At 46.0% G+C, this 17,568-nt stretch overlaps 1 protein-coding gene across 1 annotated transcript in view; it reads left to right on the forward strand.

The window, feature by feature from the left end:
- The first annotated feature begins 7,908 nt into the window (after positions 1-7,908).
- Positions 7,909-17,568, forward strand: part of ADGRL1 (adhesion G protein-coupled receptor L1) — an 87,473-nt gene continuing 77,813 nt past the window's right edge. The window contains exons 1-2 of the mRNA XM_030194713.1: positions 7,909-7,948; positions 12,745-12,958. Of these exons, the coding sequence (XP_030050573.1) occupies positions 7,909-7,948; positions 12,745-12,958 (254 nt within the window). The remainder of the gene's footprint in view (positions 7,949-12,744; positions 12,959-17,568) is intronic.

Below are 17,568 nucleotides of genomic sequence, written 5' to 3' on the forward strand. Positions count from 1 at the left end.
TTTTTCCTACCTTATGTCTTTCTTCGCTTATTCATCCCACCATTCACGTCATCTCTTCAATCTCCCACCATGCTTTGCTTCTCTTCCTCCTCCCTTCAAATATCTTATCATGTCCTTCCATTTAGCTCAACCCCCTCCTTATACATCCTTTCTTCTCCTTCCTTTTACCATCCCCCCCATGTCTCCTCTCTTTGTTCCTCCATTGCCTCCTTGTTTGTCATTACAATCTACCATTTTCATCCCACCAGCACACTGACCCATTGCCAGTCTCACAACCCCCCACTTCACCTGAGCATCGAGATTCACCACCTCACCCCCAGGTCTCCTATGGATACTGAGCAATGGTGACCTTCATGTATGACAGGAGGTGTGGAACTGTGATATATTTTGATTCCATGATAATAATGTCACAGATGTATACGATGTATACTTTGGTTGTGCTCCTCTTAGATATTTTCATGAGGAGATTAGAAATCTATTTAAATAAATAAATTGATATGGAATCTAGGGACGTATGGGCAAAAACATTTTTATTTTGTTTGGTTTTGCAATTTTTTCCATTTTGTTTTGTTTTTATAAATTTACATATTGTTTCATTTTCTTTTTATAAATTTTTGTTTCAAGGCGCTTTTGCTAATTAAAAGGTGGTTGCAGTTGTTGCCTAAAGAAAAACTTGCTTGTAGTAAACCACTCCAACCCCGCCCCCCAACACAATCTGAATCCCAGTGACAACCTGCACCCTCATAAAATCATCAACCAACTCGCCATGACTCCCTTCAATCAACATTAGAGAATGTATCATCTCTCCTCCCCGCACACATACACCAAAGAGGCAGGTGATCCACCATGGCACCTACCGGGATTATCATTGGCTGTATAGTGTTAGGGTAGGAGTGATGCTCCATTGCACTAAAGCAAAGTTAGCTGTAACACCTGGACTGGAATACCAGAGAGGTAAGGGTATTGAAAGGAGGACGCTTTGAAGCACAGCTTAGAGCCACAGGGCTATTTGGAGCATGGGAGGGCACCCCAGACCTCACATGCTCCAAATAGTCTTTCAGATTGCACAGATGTGGGCTGTTCTCATCTAGCAGGGGAGTAACCCCTTTAAGGAGGAGGCAACAAACCCCACCCAGACAGCAAAAGACAGCACAAAGGGCTTTTAAGACTGGAGAAGACAATGATATTTCATTCAAAGACCCAATACGGGCCTAGAGATTGAAAACACAATATTAAAGCACCCCCCCCCCCCCCAACGGGCTGCAATGCAGTTGGAGGACTCCTACACAATTTAGGGAACATTGGCCAAAATGTATCGTGGTAGGGTTGTCAGAAAGCTAGGACTGGCCTCAAGATCTCCCTATTTGAACTGGATAACATGGCAGCTCTGCTGCTGTGGACACTCAAATTTAGCTGAGGTTTTTTTTTTCTATCAGCTTGCTTTTATTTAGGTAACCAAGTCAGTATTTCAGTACCTTTACTTTGACTAGTTCATTCTGTCACAGAGTCCCTAGCAGGGACTCCGGAGGTTTGAATGGATTGCTCAAGATAAGTCTGAATGCCACTGTACCTTCAAGACATTCATCCAATACAAAAGGGCAACAAAGGATTAGTGAAAGTAAGAAGTTGTAATCATGAGGTATCAAGATCAACAAGCCCAGAGGTGTGCATGCCCTGAGCTGGTCCAGTCAGGAAACAGGAACTATGATTACCAGAAATACAAGACACAGCTATGAATGGGATGGCTACTACCAGGCTCCTAAGGGGTAGAATAACTCCTCTTAGAAAACAGCTGCCTTCCAAGATTCAAGACTTGCTGTGGGAAATCCTCTGAAATTTAACAATACTAGACATTTCAAACAAATGCACATCCCTAATGGAATCCTTGTAAGAAGGAAGCAGTTAGCTTAGCAGGGTTTTAAAAAGGATTGAATAGCTTCCTAAAAGTAAAGTCTATAAGCCATTATTAAAATGGACTTGGAAGAATCCACTGCTTATTTCTGTGATAAGCAGCATAAAATGTATCGAACTTTTTTGGGATCTTGCCAGGTATTTGTGACCTGGATTGGCCACTGTTGGAAACAGTGCTTGATGGACCTTCAGTCTGTCCCAGTGTGGCAATACTTATGTACTTATGTAAGCTTTCTATCTAGAGAATGTAGTAATCTGGAAGTTCCAACAGAAGAGGTAATCAGGAGATGCTGAATAGAGACAAATAGCATCAGTTAGAGACAATTAGCAGAATTGAAACAACTGAAGTTTGATTGAAAGGCTAACACCTCAGAGGCAGGGCAAGAGAGAATATAGGAGTAGAGACCTGATAGCCCCTTCAGCTCTTAAGGGTTTAGCCCCCTTCTCACTATGCCTGCTCCAGTCTGGTTTTTTATTGTAATTAATCCTAGTGATTAGTCATACTTAATCTGATTACATTTCTCAGCAGTGGATTACAAGAGGAAATTATGATCTGCATGAGGCCCTGGGATTATAATCCAGAGGTGACAATAACCAAGCTTGTCATGCTTCCTGAGATAAATACGCAAAACAAAAATTAGATTTTATTCTTTTTTCATTCCATTAAAAAAAATCGTTCTCTGTATTATCATCTTATTTTACTTTCTCCAAGTTTTTTTTTCATTTTCTTGTCTTTTCAAATGTTTTTCTTTTCTTTATTTGTATTTCCTTCAGTTCTTCTTCTTTATCTCTCTTCCTTTGAGTTTTCTTTCCTTTACTTCTTTTCTTCTGGCCTCTTCTCTTTGATTCATTATTATTTTATACCTCTTTTTCTCCTTAGTGTCGTTTCCTTATCTGTTCTTTTTGCAATAGCCTTCAGCTATCATCTTTTTGCTGTCTTTCTTTTCTTATCTCTATTTCTCAAGTCTTCTTTGCATCATTTAATTCCTTTTATATTTTATTTTTTCTTTTCTGATCCTTTGTTACCTTCATTTTTAAAATCCTTTTCCTTTTAACTTTGTTCCTTTTCTCCATTTTTAATTCACTTCTTTTTCTTTTTATCCATTTCTTTGTTCATCCCTCTTTTTTATCTTTTATTTTTTGCTTGCTTCTTTGGTTCTCGCTTCAGTTTTCTTTTCTTTTCTTTCTCTTTCCAATTTTTCCCATTGTCTCTTTTTTTTTGCCTTTTCATATTCTCCTGATAGGATTTTCAGTGATTCTTTCTCTTCCCATGACCTGCCAGCCTCAAATTTCCGTAAGCTCTACTATGTCTTCACTTGCTGTAGAACAGAAATTTGGGGTGGGTATGAGACTGAGAGATTGGGGAATAGAGGGAGGACGGAATAAGGAATAAATGCACCATTCTCTATCCTGTTTCTTAAAAAAAAAAACCAGAACGTTAACAATACAATGATTTAAATTATACCAGGACACTAGATGCCTCCTATCCTCCCACTGTTTTCTCTGGGATTTATCTTGTTCCAAAGCTATAAATTTCTCTTTGTTTACCGCTCTCTTCTCTTTTCTTGAAAAGAACAGAAGCAATTCAGGGAAAAGATATTCAGATGATACAGAGCAAGTAACCTAAATCTAACAAACAAACAGGATTTCAGTACTCAAAATATACTCGCTGGAGGAAAGGAAGGAGATGTTATAAACACTGAAGTACTGTTTTGGTGGGGGGTGGGTGGGTTCAATTTGCCCATGTGTTTTAATGACTTTTATTTTAAAGACAAGCATCACAACTTTTCAACATACACACATCAAATGTATATGTGTTAATTCCTAGGTTATTGTGTATTAATCGATTTTTGCATGCAATAACATTTTAAGGCGTGTTAACAAACCAGATGCATGCTAGCAAATGTGCATTCCCCCCCCCCCCCCCCCCCCCCCCACAGAACAAGAAGCCTAAGCTCGAAGTGTTTTGTGGAAGAGAGGTTTAGTGAAAACATCCTACTTTACCGAGAAGATGAGGGGAAACCAAAATGCCTGACACAACTCAGGTCTTGCCTGGGACAGATGCAGTGGCTGGAGAGGGATGGTGGAAAAGAAATGAAAGGACTGGAAGTTGCTTTAGTCATGGGAGACTATTGTCTTCATGCACCCAGAATGGAAGAGTGACAATTAACTTGGGTTGGCTTGGGTTGGCTTGGGTTGGCTTGGGGTGGGCTCTCGTTTGCAAGGATGACATTTCCTATATTGTACATTGTTACAACGAGCAGGAAACACATTTTGTGTTTTATCATTCTCCAATAATAGTGAGCAGCATGTGGAAACAGTGAGGAAAAGACTGCATCCTCTTTGGGAAACAGAGCACCTTCCTTCCACAGAATGGCACAAGGGCCAAACAAAAATGAATTAAAACAGTTCAATGTTGACCACAAAACTTGGCTTTTCGAATGCGCCTTTTGCACAGACTAAGAATTTATTTTCTGTGATTCACGGGGAATTCTGCCTTACCTTTCTATGTTTTCTGTAACTCTATTTCTTGCTTTCTACTTTCTCTCTTGTATGTATTTGTATCTTTTTCCTATTTGATATTGCAGTTCCTTTCTATCCTTCGTATTTTTGCAATTTTTAGTTTTTGTGCACCACCTTGGTCTGCCCACCAGTAAAGGGGGTATACTAAGAAAAACGAAATGAAATCTCCCATAAACCACATGAGAAACAATACAAAATGAAAATGTTCCGGCTGCCCGTCCCTAGTTTGTCTCAGTGGCGTAGCCAGACAGCCAATTTTGGGTGGGCCTGAGCCCAAAGTGGGTGGGCACAAAATTTTCTCTCTGTCCCTGCCCCCTTCCTCCCTGCACTCTCCACATCTCCCCCGGCATCTCCCAATTCAAAATATACTTTAGCTCATAAAGATCCCCAAGCTCTGTCAGCTGAAAACTTCCTCCGAAGACAGCCACAAATCCCTACCAAGCTTGGCAGGCAGCAGTAGCAACAATGATTTGAGACACCGATGCTGGCACTCCATGCATGCTTAGTTATCGGTGGCTCAAGGATGTTGCCGCCATCTGCCAAGCTTAGTAGAAGGGAGTTTTGGCTGCTTTTAGAGGAGGTCCTCAACTGATGTAGGTTGGGGATCCCCACCAGCTACAGCAAGGGTCAGGACTAGTGTTAGACATGCTAGGGCCCAGACTCTCACCAAATACAGAACAAGGGATCACAAATTAGAAATAAAAATATGTAGACAAAAATTGAACTCAGAACCTCAGCATGTTACAGTGGAGAAATAAAATCAGAAATGTATTTCTTTTTTCTACTGAACACAATAAAATGATATCCGCTATGCACATTTCTCAGGCTAACAAATTTCAGTTAATAAATTCAAAATAAAATGTCTTTTCTACCTTTGTTGTCTGGTCATTTTATTTTTCCATTATGTTGGTTCAAGTTTCTCTTTTCCACTTTCCTGTCTTTCTGTTAATTCTCCTTCAAGCAGCTGCTATTCATTTGTCTTTTCTCCACTCTCATTCCATTCCCTCACTACACTGACATATTGATGTTTGTTTCATTTTAGCTCTTTCCTATCTTTTTTCTTTCTTTCCTGCTCTCTGTCCACTCAAATTTCATCTTCTAATCCTTTTCCTTTTTACTTTTCAGATACCTATCTGATTTCCATCTCCTTCTTTCACCCACTAGCTCTCCTATTCCCCATCTCACTCCTTCTCCAGCCTTCCATCTTCAATCTACTCCCCGTAATCACTATCATCCTCTCGTTCATTTCCTTACCACCCCCTTGGCCTTCCACATGGTTCCACCATCCCAGTGTCTGCCTCCTTCCAACCCTTCTAGCCCAGCATCTGCTCCCTCTTTCTCCTCTCTCCACCCTCTATCCCCTCCTAGCATCTTCCTGTCCTTTCTCTCTTTCCTCTTGCCCCTTCCCCAGGGGCAAGCATTTCTCCCCCTCTTCCCTCCCACCCACATTCCAGCATTTCTCCCTCACTGTCTTCTACCCCTGGATCCTACATCTCCCTCCTTCTTCCCCCTCCTCCGCCCTCATGTTCAACATTGTTCCCTCTGTTCCTCTTCTCTCTCACCCTTGCATCCCAAGTCTAACATTTGTTTCCCCCTTGCAGCATCTCTCCCACCACCATGTAACATTTCTCCTTCATACCTCTCTCCCCTGTGCAGTACCTTTTCCTCCCCTCCCTCCCAGGTCCAACATTTCTCTTTCTTTTGTCATTCACCCCTCCTTCCCTCCCCACCCTACCCTACATCCAGCAATTATTCCTCTCTCTCCCCCCATATCCCAATAATGATCCCCTTTCTTCTACTCTCCCATGCATGTCTCCCTCTCCTACACCCCCCTGCATCTCTCCCTCCCCTCCCTAATAATTTCCCTCACTCCTACACCCCCTGTGTAGCATCTCTTTTTCTTTCCCTCCCCTCCACTCCCATGCCCAAGCAGCCCAACAATTTTATCTTCTCTACAACCCCCCCCTCCCCCATATGCAGCATCACCGGCTTTCCCACTCGCTAGTCACCAAACAACTGAACTCCCAGCTCCTCTCTTGGCCCCTTCTGAGTCAGCTGGCAGCAGCGATTTTCTTCTAGCTTCGGTCCCTGCATTCTTTCCTTCGATCGTGGCCGGCAGCGCTGCCATTCACACAGGCAGCTCTGCTCCCCTCTGCCGCGTCTATCCGGCCCTCCTAAGTAAACAGGAAGTGCATCAGAGAGGGCCGGATGGACGCGGCAGAGGGGGGCGGAGCTGCCTGTGTGAATGGCAGTGCTGCCGGCGACGATCAAAGAAAATGCAGGGACCGAGGCAGCGCTGGCGGGGAAGACAAGAATTTCCATTGCAGCCGGACGCCGGAGAAAAGGCAGCGAGCGAGTGACGTGAACGGGCCTGGAGGGAAAGTGGGTGGGCCTGGGCCCACCCAGGCCCACCTGTGGCTACGCCCCTGGTTTGTCTAAGGTATGATCTCCAACAGGCAAGTCAAGCTTTTGCACGGTTGGAAACTGGAAGAAGACCTCAACTAAAGTGACATAGACAGAAGCAACCGGGTAGACCAAATGGTCCTTATCTTCCTGCTCTCTTTCCCTTCCTCTTTTCCTTCCTTTCTCCCCCACTTACACTGTCCATTTCTTCCCCTGCACCTCTTCCCACTGTACTTTCTCCTCCTCTACAGCATCGGGCTATATGTTTCTTTTCTGTCACGAGGGTTTTGTGAATATTTGGATGAGAGAACCTTTCGTCCAGCCCCTACCTCCATCCCTGCGAGCCTCAATGGTCCAGAGATGACGGCAATACCGGACCAGCGAGGGGCACCTTCTGCCTTCCTAATAGGGGGGCACCACACAATAAGAATTAAACATTAATAATGTATTTCATTTCATTTATTGAGCAAGAGGGCAGTGGGGAGAGGATAATGGCATCAGCTCCCCTTTCTTCCTCTAACACAAAGCTTCCAGAACCATTGAGATCCCCCAACAAAAGGAAATATCTTTACACTGAGTTCTTTCCAGCTGCTCTTATTGTACATATAATGTTTTCTTCCCTCCCCCCCCCCCCCCTTTTCTTTTCACCTTCCAAAACTCTAAGCTTTACAGTCAAAGGGTCTCCTATGTCCTATCCCTTGGGTCCAGGGTGTGCAGGGAAAGAAATATATTAGATTTTCATTTCAATGTCATTTTAGCTTTGAATCTGAAGGAAGAAAGAATGTCTCTTTAGTGAGGTGTATGGGGGTAGGGGTGGGGGGCGAGGGTAAGGAAGGACATGGAGGCAGTTCTTCTGCCTCTCTCTTTTTCAGAATCTATCAGACTCCAAGTTGTCTTCTTTAGGACTCACAGAGACAAAACAGCAATTGTGAAGGTGACATGGCTTCTACAGACTATGCACTGCCCCTAGTGTTCAGAGATCAGAACTGCAACTAAGAAGGTGATGTGGCTCCTACAGGACGTGTCCATCCCCTAGTATCCAGAGATCAGAACTGCAACTAAGAAGTCAATATGGCTCCTACAGGCCATGCTCTGCCCCTAGTGTCCAGAGGTCAGAACTACAACTAAGAAGGTGATGTGGCTCCTACAGGCCATGTTCTGTCCCTAGTGTCCAGAGGTCAGAACTACAACTAAGAAGGTGATGTGGCTCCTACAGGCCATGTTCTGCCCCTAGTGTCCAGTGGTCAGAACTACAACTAAGAAGGTGATGTGGCTCCTACAGGCCATGCTCTGCCACTGGTGTCTAGAGGTCAGAATTGCAACTAAGAAGGTGATATGGCTCCTACAGGCCATGTTCTGCCCCTAGTGTCCAGAGGTCAGAACTACAACTAAGAAGGTGATATGGCTCCTACAGGCCATGTTCTGCCTCTAGTGTCCAGAGGTCAGAACTACAACTAAGAAGGTGATGTGGCTCCTACAGGCCATGCTCTGCCACTGGTGTGTAGAGGTCAGAATTGCAACTAAGAAGGTGTTGTGGCTCCTACAGGCCATGCTCTACCCCTAGTGTCAAGAGATCAGAACTGCAACTAAGAAGGTGTTGTGGCTCCTACAGGCGATGCTCTACCCCTAGTGACAAGAGATCAGAACTGCAACTAAGAAGGTGATGTGGCTCCTACAGGCCATGTTCTGCCCCTAGTGTCCAGAGGTCAGAACTACAACTAAGAAGGTGTTGTGGCTCCTACAGGCCATGCTCTACCCCTAGTGACAAGAGATCAGAACTGCAACTAAGAAGGTGATGTGGCTCCTACAGGCCATGTTCTGCCCCTAGTGTCCAGAGGTCAGAACTACAACTAAGAAGGTGTTGTGGCTCCTACAGGCCATGCTCTACCCCTAGTGTCAAGAGATCAGAACTGCAACTAAGAAGGTGTTGTGGCTCCTACAGGCCATGCTCTACCCCTAGTGACAAGAGATCAGAACTGCAACTAAGAAGGTGATGTGGCTCCTACAGGCCATGTTCTGCCCCTAGTGTCCAGAGGTCAGAACTACAACTAAGAAGGTGTTGTGGCTCCTACAGGCCATGCTCTACCCCTAGTGACAAGAGATCAGAACTGCAACTAAGAAGGTGATGTGGCTCCTACAGGCCATGTTCTGCCCCTAGTGTCCAGAGGTCAGAACTACAACTAAGAAGGTGTTGTGGCTCCTACAGGCCATGCTCTACCCCTAGTGTCAAGAGATCAGAACTGCAACTAAGAAGGTGATGTGGCTCCTACAGGCCATGCTCTACCCCTAGTGTCAAGAGATCAGAACTGCAACTAAGAAGGTGATGTGGCTCCTACAGGCCATGTTCTGCCCCTAGTGTCCAGAGGTCAGAACTACAACTAAGAAGGTGTTGTGGCTCCTACAGGCCATGCTCTACCCCTAGTGTCAAGAGATCAGAACTGCAACTAAGAAGGTGATGTGGCTCCTACAGGCCATGTTCTGTCCCTAGTGTCCAGAGGTCAGAACTACAACTAAGAAGGTGATGTGGCTCCTACAGGCCATGCTCTACCCCTAGTGTCAAGAGATCAGAACTGCAACTAAGAAGGTGTTGTGGCTCCTACAGGCCATGCTCTACCCCTAGTGTCAAGAGATCAGAACTGCAACTAAGAAGGTGATGTGGCTCCTACAGGCCATGCTCTACCCCTAGTGTCAAGAGATCAGAACTGCAACTAAGAAGGTGATGTGGCTCCTACAGGCCATGTTCTGTCCCTAGTGTCCAGAGGTCAGAACTACAACTAAGAAGGTGATGTGGCTCCTACAGGCCATGCTCTGCCACTGGTGTGTAGAGGTCAGAATTGCAACTAAGAAGGTGTTGTGGCTCCTACAGGCCATGCTCTACCCCTAGTGACAAGAGATCAGAACTGCAACTAAGAAGGTGATGTGGCTCCTACAGGCCATGTTCTGCCCCTAGTGTCCAGAGGTCAGAACTACAACTAAGAAGGTGTTGTGGCTCCTACAGGCCATGCTCTACCCCTAGTGTCAAGAGATCAGAACTGCAACTAAGAAGGTGATGTGGCTCCTACAGGCCATGTTCTGCCCCTAGTGTCCAGAGGTCAGAACTACAACTAAGAAGGTGTTGTGGCTCCTACAGGCCATGCTCTACCCCTAGTGACAAGAGATCAGAACTGCAACTAAGAAGGTGATGTGGCTCCTACAGGCCATGTTCTGCCCCTAGTGTCCAGAGGTCAGAACTACAACTAAGAAGGTGTTGTGGCTCCTACAGGCCATGCTCTACCCCTAGTGACAAGAGATCAGAACTGCAACTAAGAAGGTGATGTGGCTCCTACAGGCCATGTTCTGCCCCTAGTGTCCAGAGGTCAGAACTACAACTAAGAAGGTGTTGTGGCTCCTACAGGCCATGCTCTACCCCTAGTGTCAAGAGATCAGAACTGCAACTAAGAAGGTGTTGTGGCTCCTACAGGCCATGCTCTACCCCTAGTGACAAGAGATCAGAACTGCAACTAAGAAGGTGATGTGGCTCCTACAGGCCATGTTCTGCCCCTAGTGTCCAGAGGTCAGAACTACAACTAAGAAGGTGTTGTGGCTCCTACAGGCCATGCTCTACCCCTAGTGTCAAGAGATCAGAACTGCAACTAAGAAGGTGATGTGGCTCCTACAGGCCATGTTCTGTCCCTAGTGTCCAGAGGTCAGAACTACAACTAAGAAGGTGATGTGGCTCCTACAGGCCATGCTCTACCCCTAGTGTCAAGAGATCAGAACTGCAACTAAGAAGGTGTTGTGGCTCCTACAGGCCATGCTCTACCCCTAGTGACAAGAGATCAGAACTGCAACTAAGAAGGTGATGTGGCTCCTACAGGCCATGTTCTGCCCCTAGTGTCCAGAGGTCAGAACTACAACTAAGAAGGTGTTGTGGCTCCTACAGGCCATGCTCTACCCCTAGTGTCAAGAGATCAGAACTGCAACTAAGAAGGTGATGTGGCTCCTACAGGCCATGTTCTGTCCCTAGTGTCCAGAGGTCAGAACTGCAACTAAGAAGGTGATGTGGCTCCTACAGGCCATGTTCTGTCCCTAGTGTCCAGAGGTCAGAACTACAACTAAGAAGGTGATGTGGCTCCTACAGGCCATGCTCTGCCACTGGTGTGTAGAGGTCAGAATTGCAACTAAGAAGGTGTTGTGGCTCCTACAGGCCATGCTCTACCCCTAGTGACAAGAGATCAGAACTGCAACTAAGAAGATGATGTGGCTCCTACAGGCCATGTTCTGCCCCTAGTGTCCAGAGGTCAGAACTACAACTAAGAAGGTGTTGTGGCTCCTACAGGCCATGCTCTACCCCTAGTGTCAAGAGATCAGAACTGCAACTAAGAAGGTGATGTGGCTCTTACAGGCCATGTTCTGTCCCTAGTGTCCAGAGGTCAGAACTACAACTAAGAAGGTGATGTGGCTCCTACAGGCCATGTTCTGCCCCTAGTGTCCAGAGGTCAGAATTGCAACTAAGAAGGTGATATGGCTCCTACAGGCCATGTTCTGCCCCTAGTGTCCAGAGGTCAGAACTGCAACTAAGAAGGTGTTGTGGCTCCTACAGGCCATGCTCTACCCCTAGTGTCAAGAGATCAGAACTGCAACTAAGAAGGTGATGTGGCTCCTACAGGCTATGCTCTGCCACTAGTGTCTACAGGTTAGAATTGCAACTAAGAAGGTGATATGGCTCCTACAGGCCATGTTCTGCCCCTAGTGTCCAGAGGTCAGAACTACAACTAAGAAGGTGATGTGGCTCCTACAGGTCATGTCCTGCCCGTAGTGCCCAGAGGGTGAGAAGGTGATGTGGCTCCTACAGGCCATGTCCAGCCCCTAGTATCCAGAGGTCAGATGTTCAGCTGAGAAGGTGACGTGGTTTTTATTGGCCACGTCCTGCATTTTGCATCATTCCCAGATCCATGGCTCCCCAGCCAAAATGTTTTCTGCACTTTATAGCCCTGTCCAAAGAGCATTATTACTGTTTTAAAGAACTACAGAATAGTATTACCCTATCCAACAAGATTGGATTTCTTTTGCTACACTTTCTTCCTTTTATGTTCTAAAGGAAATATATTTTCTAAACCCTCTTTGAAAATTTTTTTCTTTTTAATCAGCTGCACACTGAGCTCTCCCCGGTGTCGAGTGCTTTTTTTTTTCCTTTTAATTTTAAAGGCTTTTGGTTCATTCTCACCCCTTTCAAAGCCTTCTCTCCCTCCTTCCTGAGAGCTGATCAAGCCTCCACTCAGCTTCTGGTCCCAAAATCTCTCTCTGCATCAGACATGCGATGGCTCATTCCGGCCTCCTGGTTCCTGAGCTGAAAACAGATTGACAGCAATTTTTAAATGGATAGAACATTTTTATTCCTTTGAAGACATCTGTCTTCATTTGAAGCTGCTGGACTTACATCGACACCCACCTTCTGTGTCTCCATGTCTTTCTCTCTCTCTCTCTCTCTCTCTCTCCCCTGCCTTTGCTGCCTGGCCAGAATGACCCTTCTCAAGCCCTAATGGTCTAAAATCCATCATTAAAGCATTCCTTCCAGTGATAAAAGTCTTCTGTGTAGAAATAAAACCAACCCTCCCCCAACCACCACTGAGTCCTTCAGATGAGGCCTCTCTGTGTGTAGCTACCTTGTGACTCCCAGATGAGATCTGCACCTTAAAGTAACTTTTTTTTTTTACACAGTTTGCTACTGCTGAGGGAAAGTGGCATGTGAAGCCCATGGTGTGTTCTAATACCTCAGATGTGATCAGACAGCTTAAGGGCGCTCTTTGAATGCTTTTTTGCTAAAGTGGTGGAAAAACCAATTTGTTTGTCTCTGATGATTCCCCATCCCTTTAAGATAATCTTCCTTGGTTTGCTGTTTAAGCCTTTCCCTCGCCATTCTTCTAGGTCTCAGCCGTGCTGCTCTTCCATTTGGACTGATGCGGCGGGAGTTGGCATGTGAGGGCTACCCCATTGAGCTGCGTTGCCCGGGCAGTGATGTCATCATGGTAGAAAATGCCAACTACGGGCGTACGGATGACAAAATATGCGATGCAGATCCCTTCCAGATGGAAAATGTGCAATGTTATCTTCCAGATGCCTTTAAGATCATGTCACAGAGGTAAGAACCCAAGAGAGCGCCGCCCCTTCTCCCCTAGTCCTATGTGGTCTCTGTTCCTACTGGTGGCCTGGTCCTTCAGAACACAGGAGGAGACAACCCTCTTTCAATCTGCCCAGTACCTTCTATCCACACTGTCAGGGCTGGCTTACCCATTCTGTAAACTAGGCAGCGACCTAGGGCAGAAGCTTCTTGTGGGAGCAGAAATGAACAGCTGTTAAGTAAAATAATAAGCCCCAACAGCTGCACAGATTCAAAGAAGTGTTAGAGAGGGGGAACTCTTTTCAAATAACCAGATAAAGAGCCATTGACCAGTGGAAATTACTTTTGGAAACTGCCCTCAAGAGGGGTAATTGTAGAAAGGTTTTTTCACATCCATATACAAGTATACATGCATAAAATGTTTATAAAGGAAGAAAGGCAATTTGTAAAGGGCAATTGAATTTAGACAGATTGATACAATATTTACAATTTCTGCAGGGGATTAGTGTCAATTTCTCTCTGGTGGAGAGGAGTGGCCTAGTGGTTAGAGCACTGGTCTTGCAATCCAGAGGTGGCTGGTTCAAATCCCACTGCTGCTCCTTGTGATCTTGGGCAAGTCACTTAACCCTTCATTGCCTCAGGTACAAACTTAGATTGTGAGCCCTCCTGGAACAGAGAAATATCCAGAGTACCTGAATGTAACTCACCTTAAGCTACTACTGAAAAAGGTGTGAGCAAAATCTAAATAAAATAAATCAATGACAGTTAATGCACTGTAGGCTGTATCGTAGAAACAGTGCATAGGAGTTACCCTACTCCCAGACTGTATATATGACATCCATGCAAATTAATTGAGTAACAAGCCTTTAACTATCAATAATGGGGTGACGTCAATTGGCACCATTTAGGATTTTTCTGCACATCTGGCTGTGCGTTATTCTGCAAGGCACGGTGGGTAACTCAAAAGGGGACATACTGGGGGTCATTCTGAAAAGTTGCGTGTGCAGTTATAAAATATAGCCCTAGCATGAGCACCAGTGTTTACTCCAGCTTTCAGCAGACGTAAGTCTAGCACCTAAAGTTAGACATGGAAACCCAGCGCTAACCACGATTCTGTGCCAACGCCCTTTCTGGCACTGAATTTTGAGCGCACAGCTGCAGGGGGTCTTAACGTGGGTGGAGCACGGGGGTGTCACAGGTATTTTGCTTAGCAATGCACACTACTTATAGTTTATAGAGGTCAAGGAGGAGTGGAGGAGTGGCCTAGTGGTTAGGGTGGTGGACTTTGGTCCTGGGGAACTGAGAAACTGAGTTCAATTTCCAGCACAGGCAGCTCCTTGTGACTCTGGGCAAGTCACTTAACCCTTCATTGCCTGCTGCATTGAGCCTGCCATGAGTGGGAAAGTGTGGGGTACAAATGTAACTAAAATAAAATAAATAAAATAAGAGGGTGGCTACAAAATTAGTAAGCGGTCTCTGCCGTAAAACAGATAGGGATAGGCTTAGGAACCTCAACGTGTACACGCTGGAAGAGAGGTGAAAGAGAGGGGATATGATAGAGACGTTGAAATACCTCAGTGGCGTCAATATACAGGAGTTGAGCCTTTTTCAAATGAAGGAAAACTCTGGAATGAGGGGGCATAGGATGAAGTTAAGAGGAAATAGACTTAGGAGGAATCTTTCACCGAAAGGGTGGTGGATGCGTGGAATGGCCTCCCGGTGGAGGCTGTGGAGACAAGGACTGTGTCAGAATTTAAGAAAGTGTGGGACGGGCACGTGGGATCCCTTAAGAAAAGGAGTAGTTAATGGTTAATGAGGATGGGCAGACTGGATAGACCATTTGACCCTTATCTGCCCTCATGTTTCTATGTTTCTTTGATATACAGTCCAAGCTGACTCGCAGAACTGAGCAGTTTACAAATTAAAACAAAATAGTAAAGAAAAGAACTACGTTATCTTGATAGGAAAGAAGATAGAACAACTGTACACATGCCACAACACGACATGTTTATCCACTCCTACCCTAACTGAAATAATATTTAATCACTTCTCTGACCTCATGTGCAACTTTCTTTAAATTAGTCACCTTATTTTCTAACTCTCTTACCTATCTATATGTTCCATCCTTGCATATACCCTACACTGTCAGTTAAAATGTTCCATTACAAATTGTGTTGACATTGTAAGTAGTATACCAGCAGGGGCATTTTCGAAAGAGAAGGGCGCCCAGCTTCCGACACAAATCGGGAGATGGGCATCCTTCTCTTAGGGTCGCCCAAATCGGCATAATCGAAAGTCGATTTTGGGTTCCCTCAACTGCAGTCCATCATGGGGACGACCAAAGTTCACGGGGGCGTGTCAGAGGCATAGCGAAGGCGGACTGGGGTGTGCTTAAGAGATGGGCATCCTCGGCTGATAATGGAAAAAAGAAGGGCGTCCCTGATGAGCATTTGGTCGACTTGGTCCATTTTTTTTCATGACCAAGTCTCAAAAAGGTGCCCAAACTGACCAGATGACCACCGGAGGGAATCGGGGATGACCTCCCCTTACTCCCCCAGCCTCAAATGTCATACCCAGCTCCATCACAGCAGTATGCAGGTCCCTGGAGCAGTTTTAGTGGGTGCAGTGCACTTCAGGCAGGCGGACCAAGGCCCATCCCCCCCTACCTGTTACACTTGTGCTGGTAAATGTGAGCCCTTCAAAACCCACCCGAAACCCACATGTAGGTGCCCCCCTTCACCCCTTAGGGCTATGGTAGTGGCGTACAGTTGTGGGGAGTGGGTTTTGAGGGGGGCTCAGCACACAAGGTAAGGGAGCTATGCACCTGGGAGCAATTTGTGAAGTCCACTGCAGTGCCCCCTAGGGTTCCCGGTTGGTGTCCTGGCATGTGAAGGTGGCCAGTGCACTACAAATGCTGGCTCCTCCCACAACCAAAGGGCTTGGATTTGGTCATTTTTGAGATGGGCATCCTCGGTTTCCATTATCGCCAAAAACTGGGGACGACCATCTCTAAGGTTGACCTTAATGTTGAGATTTGGGCGTTCCCGACCGTATTATCGAAACGAAAGATGGGCGTCCATCTTGTTTCAATAATAGCGGTTCCCCCGCCCCATCATGGGGCCATCCTGCGGGGACGCCCTCATGAAAACTTGGGCGCTCCGTTCGATTATGCCCCTCCAAGCCATACTTTGTATTGTAATTTGAATATTTTTACTGCAGTAATTGTCTAGTGCTTTTGTTTGATTTGTTTTTACTGTACACTGCCTTGAGTGAATTCCTTCAAAAAGGTGGTAAATTAATCCTAATAAATAAATAAGCCAAACCAAGGGCAATCACAACAAAGTACATGTTGGCGCACATTCGGTTGGCTTGGGTGCCTTAAATATTTTAGCAAGCAAGCAAAATGGATCATATGTACATAAACCTATGAGGGAAGGCTTTAAAAAAATCACATTGTGCATGTCAGAGTTCTAGCGATCCTACAAAAGAGTTGTTTGTTTGTTTTTTTTTAATATGTGAAACGAAACAGACAAATCAGCCCTAAATAGAGAGAACTGGACAGAGGGGGAGAAATACGGAAGAGGATAGGAGATGGGGAGGGAGCTTTTGAAAGAAGTGGAGAGATGGAAAGAGTGTGGGGAAGATACCTGAGGTAGTAGGGAAAAAGAGAGACGCGGAGACCGACTGCAAGGCAAGAGGGGAGAAAGACCGAATGAAACAAGAAAGAGGAAGAGACACTGAGGAAACAGCACTGATTCTAATGTTTATGACAAATGTGAAGAGAAAGGGAGTAGAGAGCTTCTGGGGTGGGGTGGGGGTGGGGGGTTAAGATTTTGTCCTCAGCCATAGCCTTGACAGTAAGATCATTTCTACTAAGCACAGGAAATGACAGGTAAATGCCACAGACAGAAAGAGAAAGAGACCAGAGACAAGCTGCAGAGACCTTAGCCTGGGGATTGGGGGGGGGGGGGGGTTATTTAGTGGATCGATACACTCTCAGCAGGTGCTCGCAGGCACTCAGCAGCCATGAAGACAGAGCACACCAACAGCTCGATAAGTGCTATTTGGTGGGGGGGGGGGGGGGAGCTGGCAGCCCCGCTGCCCTCCCGGCGCACTGGAAAACGCAGCCACTGGGCTGGGCCCTCTCCAGCTTGTGCTGTGAGCACTGTGTGCTAATCCATGGTGATTTGTCCATCAGGAAGCACATTCCCCTTTCCAGTAAAGCGCTCGTGGAGTTCCCGTAATAGGATCGCAGGCGCCCCCTCCTACCCGTGCCCACCAGTCTCCGGGAAAGACAGCAGACAAACACAGGTTGGGAGCAGTTGAAGAGCTGGTGGTGGTGGTGGTGGGGGGCTGTAGTTAAGGAAAATGCACACATGTTTTCAATTTGGGTGTGCAGAAAGCATCCAGGTACAGTGTGTTAGGGCAGGAGGTGGGGGGGGGGGCTCAGTCCTCTCTTAAAGAAATGAGGGGTGCACAGAGGTTAATTAAATTGCAGCAGAGCAATTCTCTGCTGTGCTGCCTCTTTAAGAAAGGCCCGTGGGGACCAAGCCCCACACTTCAGGTATGTCTTTAGTTAACTCTCCGCCACCTGCTCTCGAAAGGTGGATGATGCAACACTGTGAGGGGAG

This window comes from Microcaecilia unicolor, chromosome 3 (assembly GCF_901765095.1).
Source record: "Microcaecilia unicolor chromosome 3, aMicUni1.1, whole genome shotgun sequence".
Classification (NCBI taxonomy): Eukaryota; Metazoa; Chordata; class Amphibia; order Gymnophiona; family Siphonopidae; genus Microcaecilia; species Microcaecilia unicolor.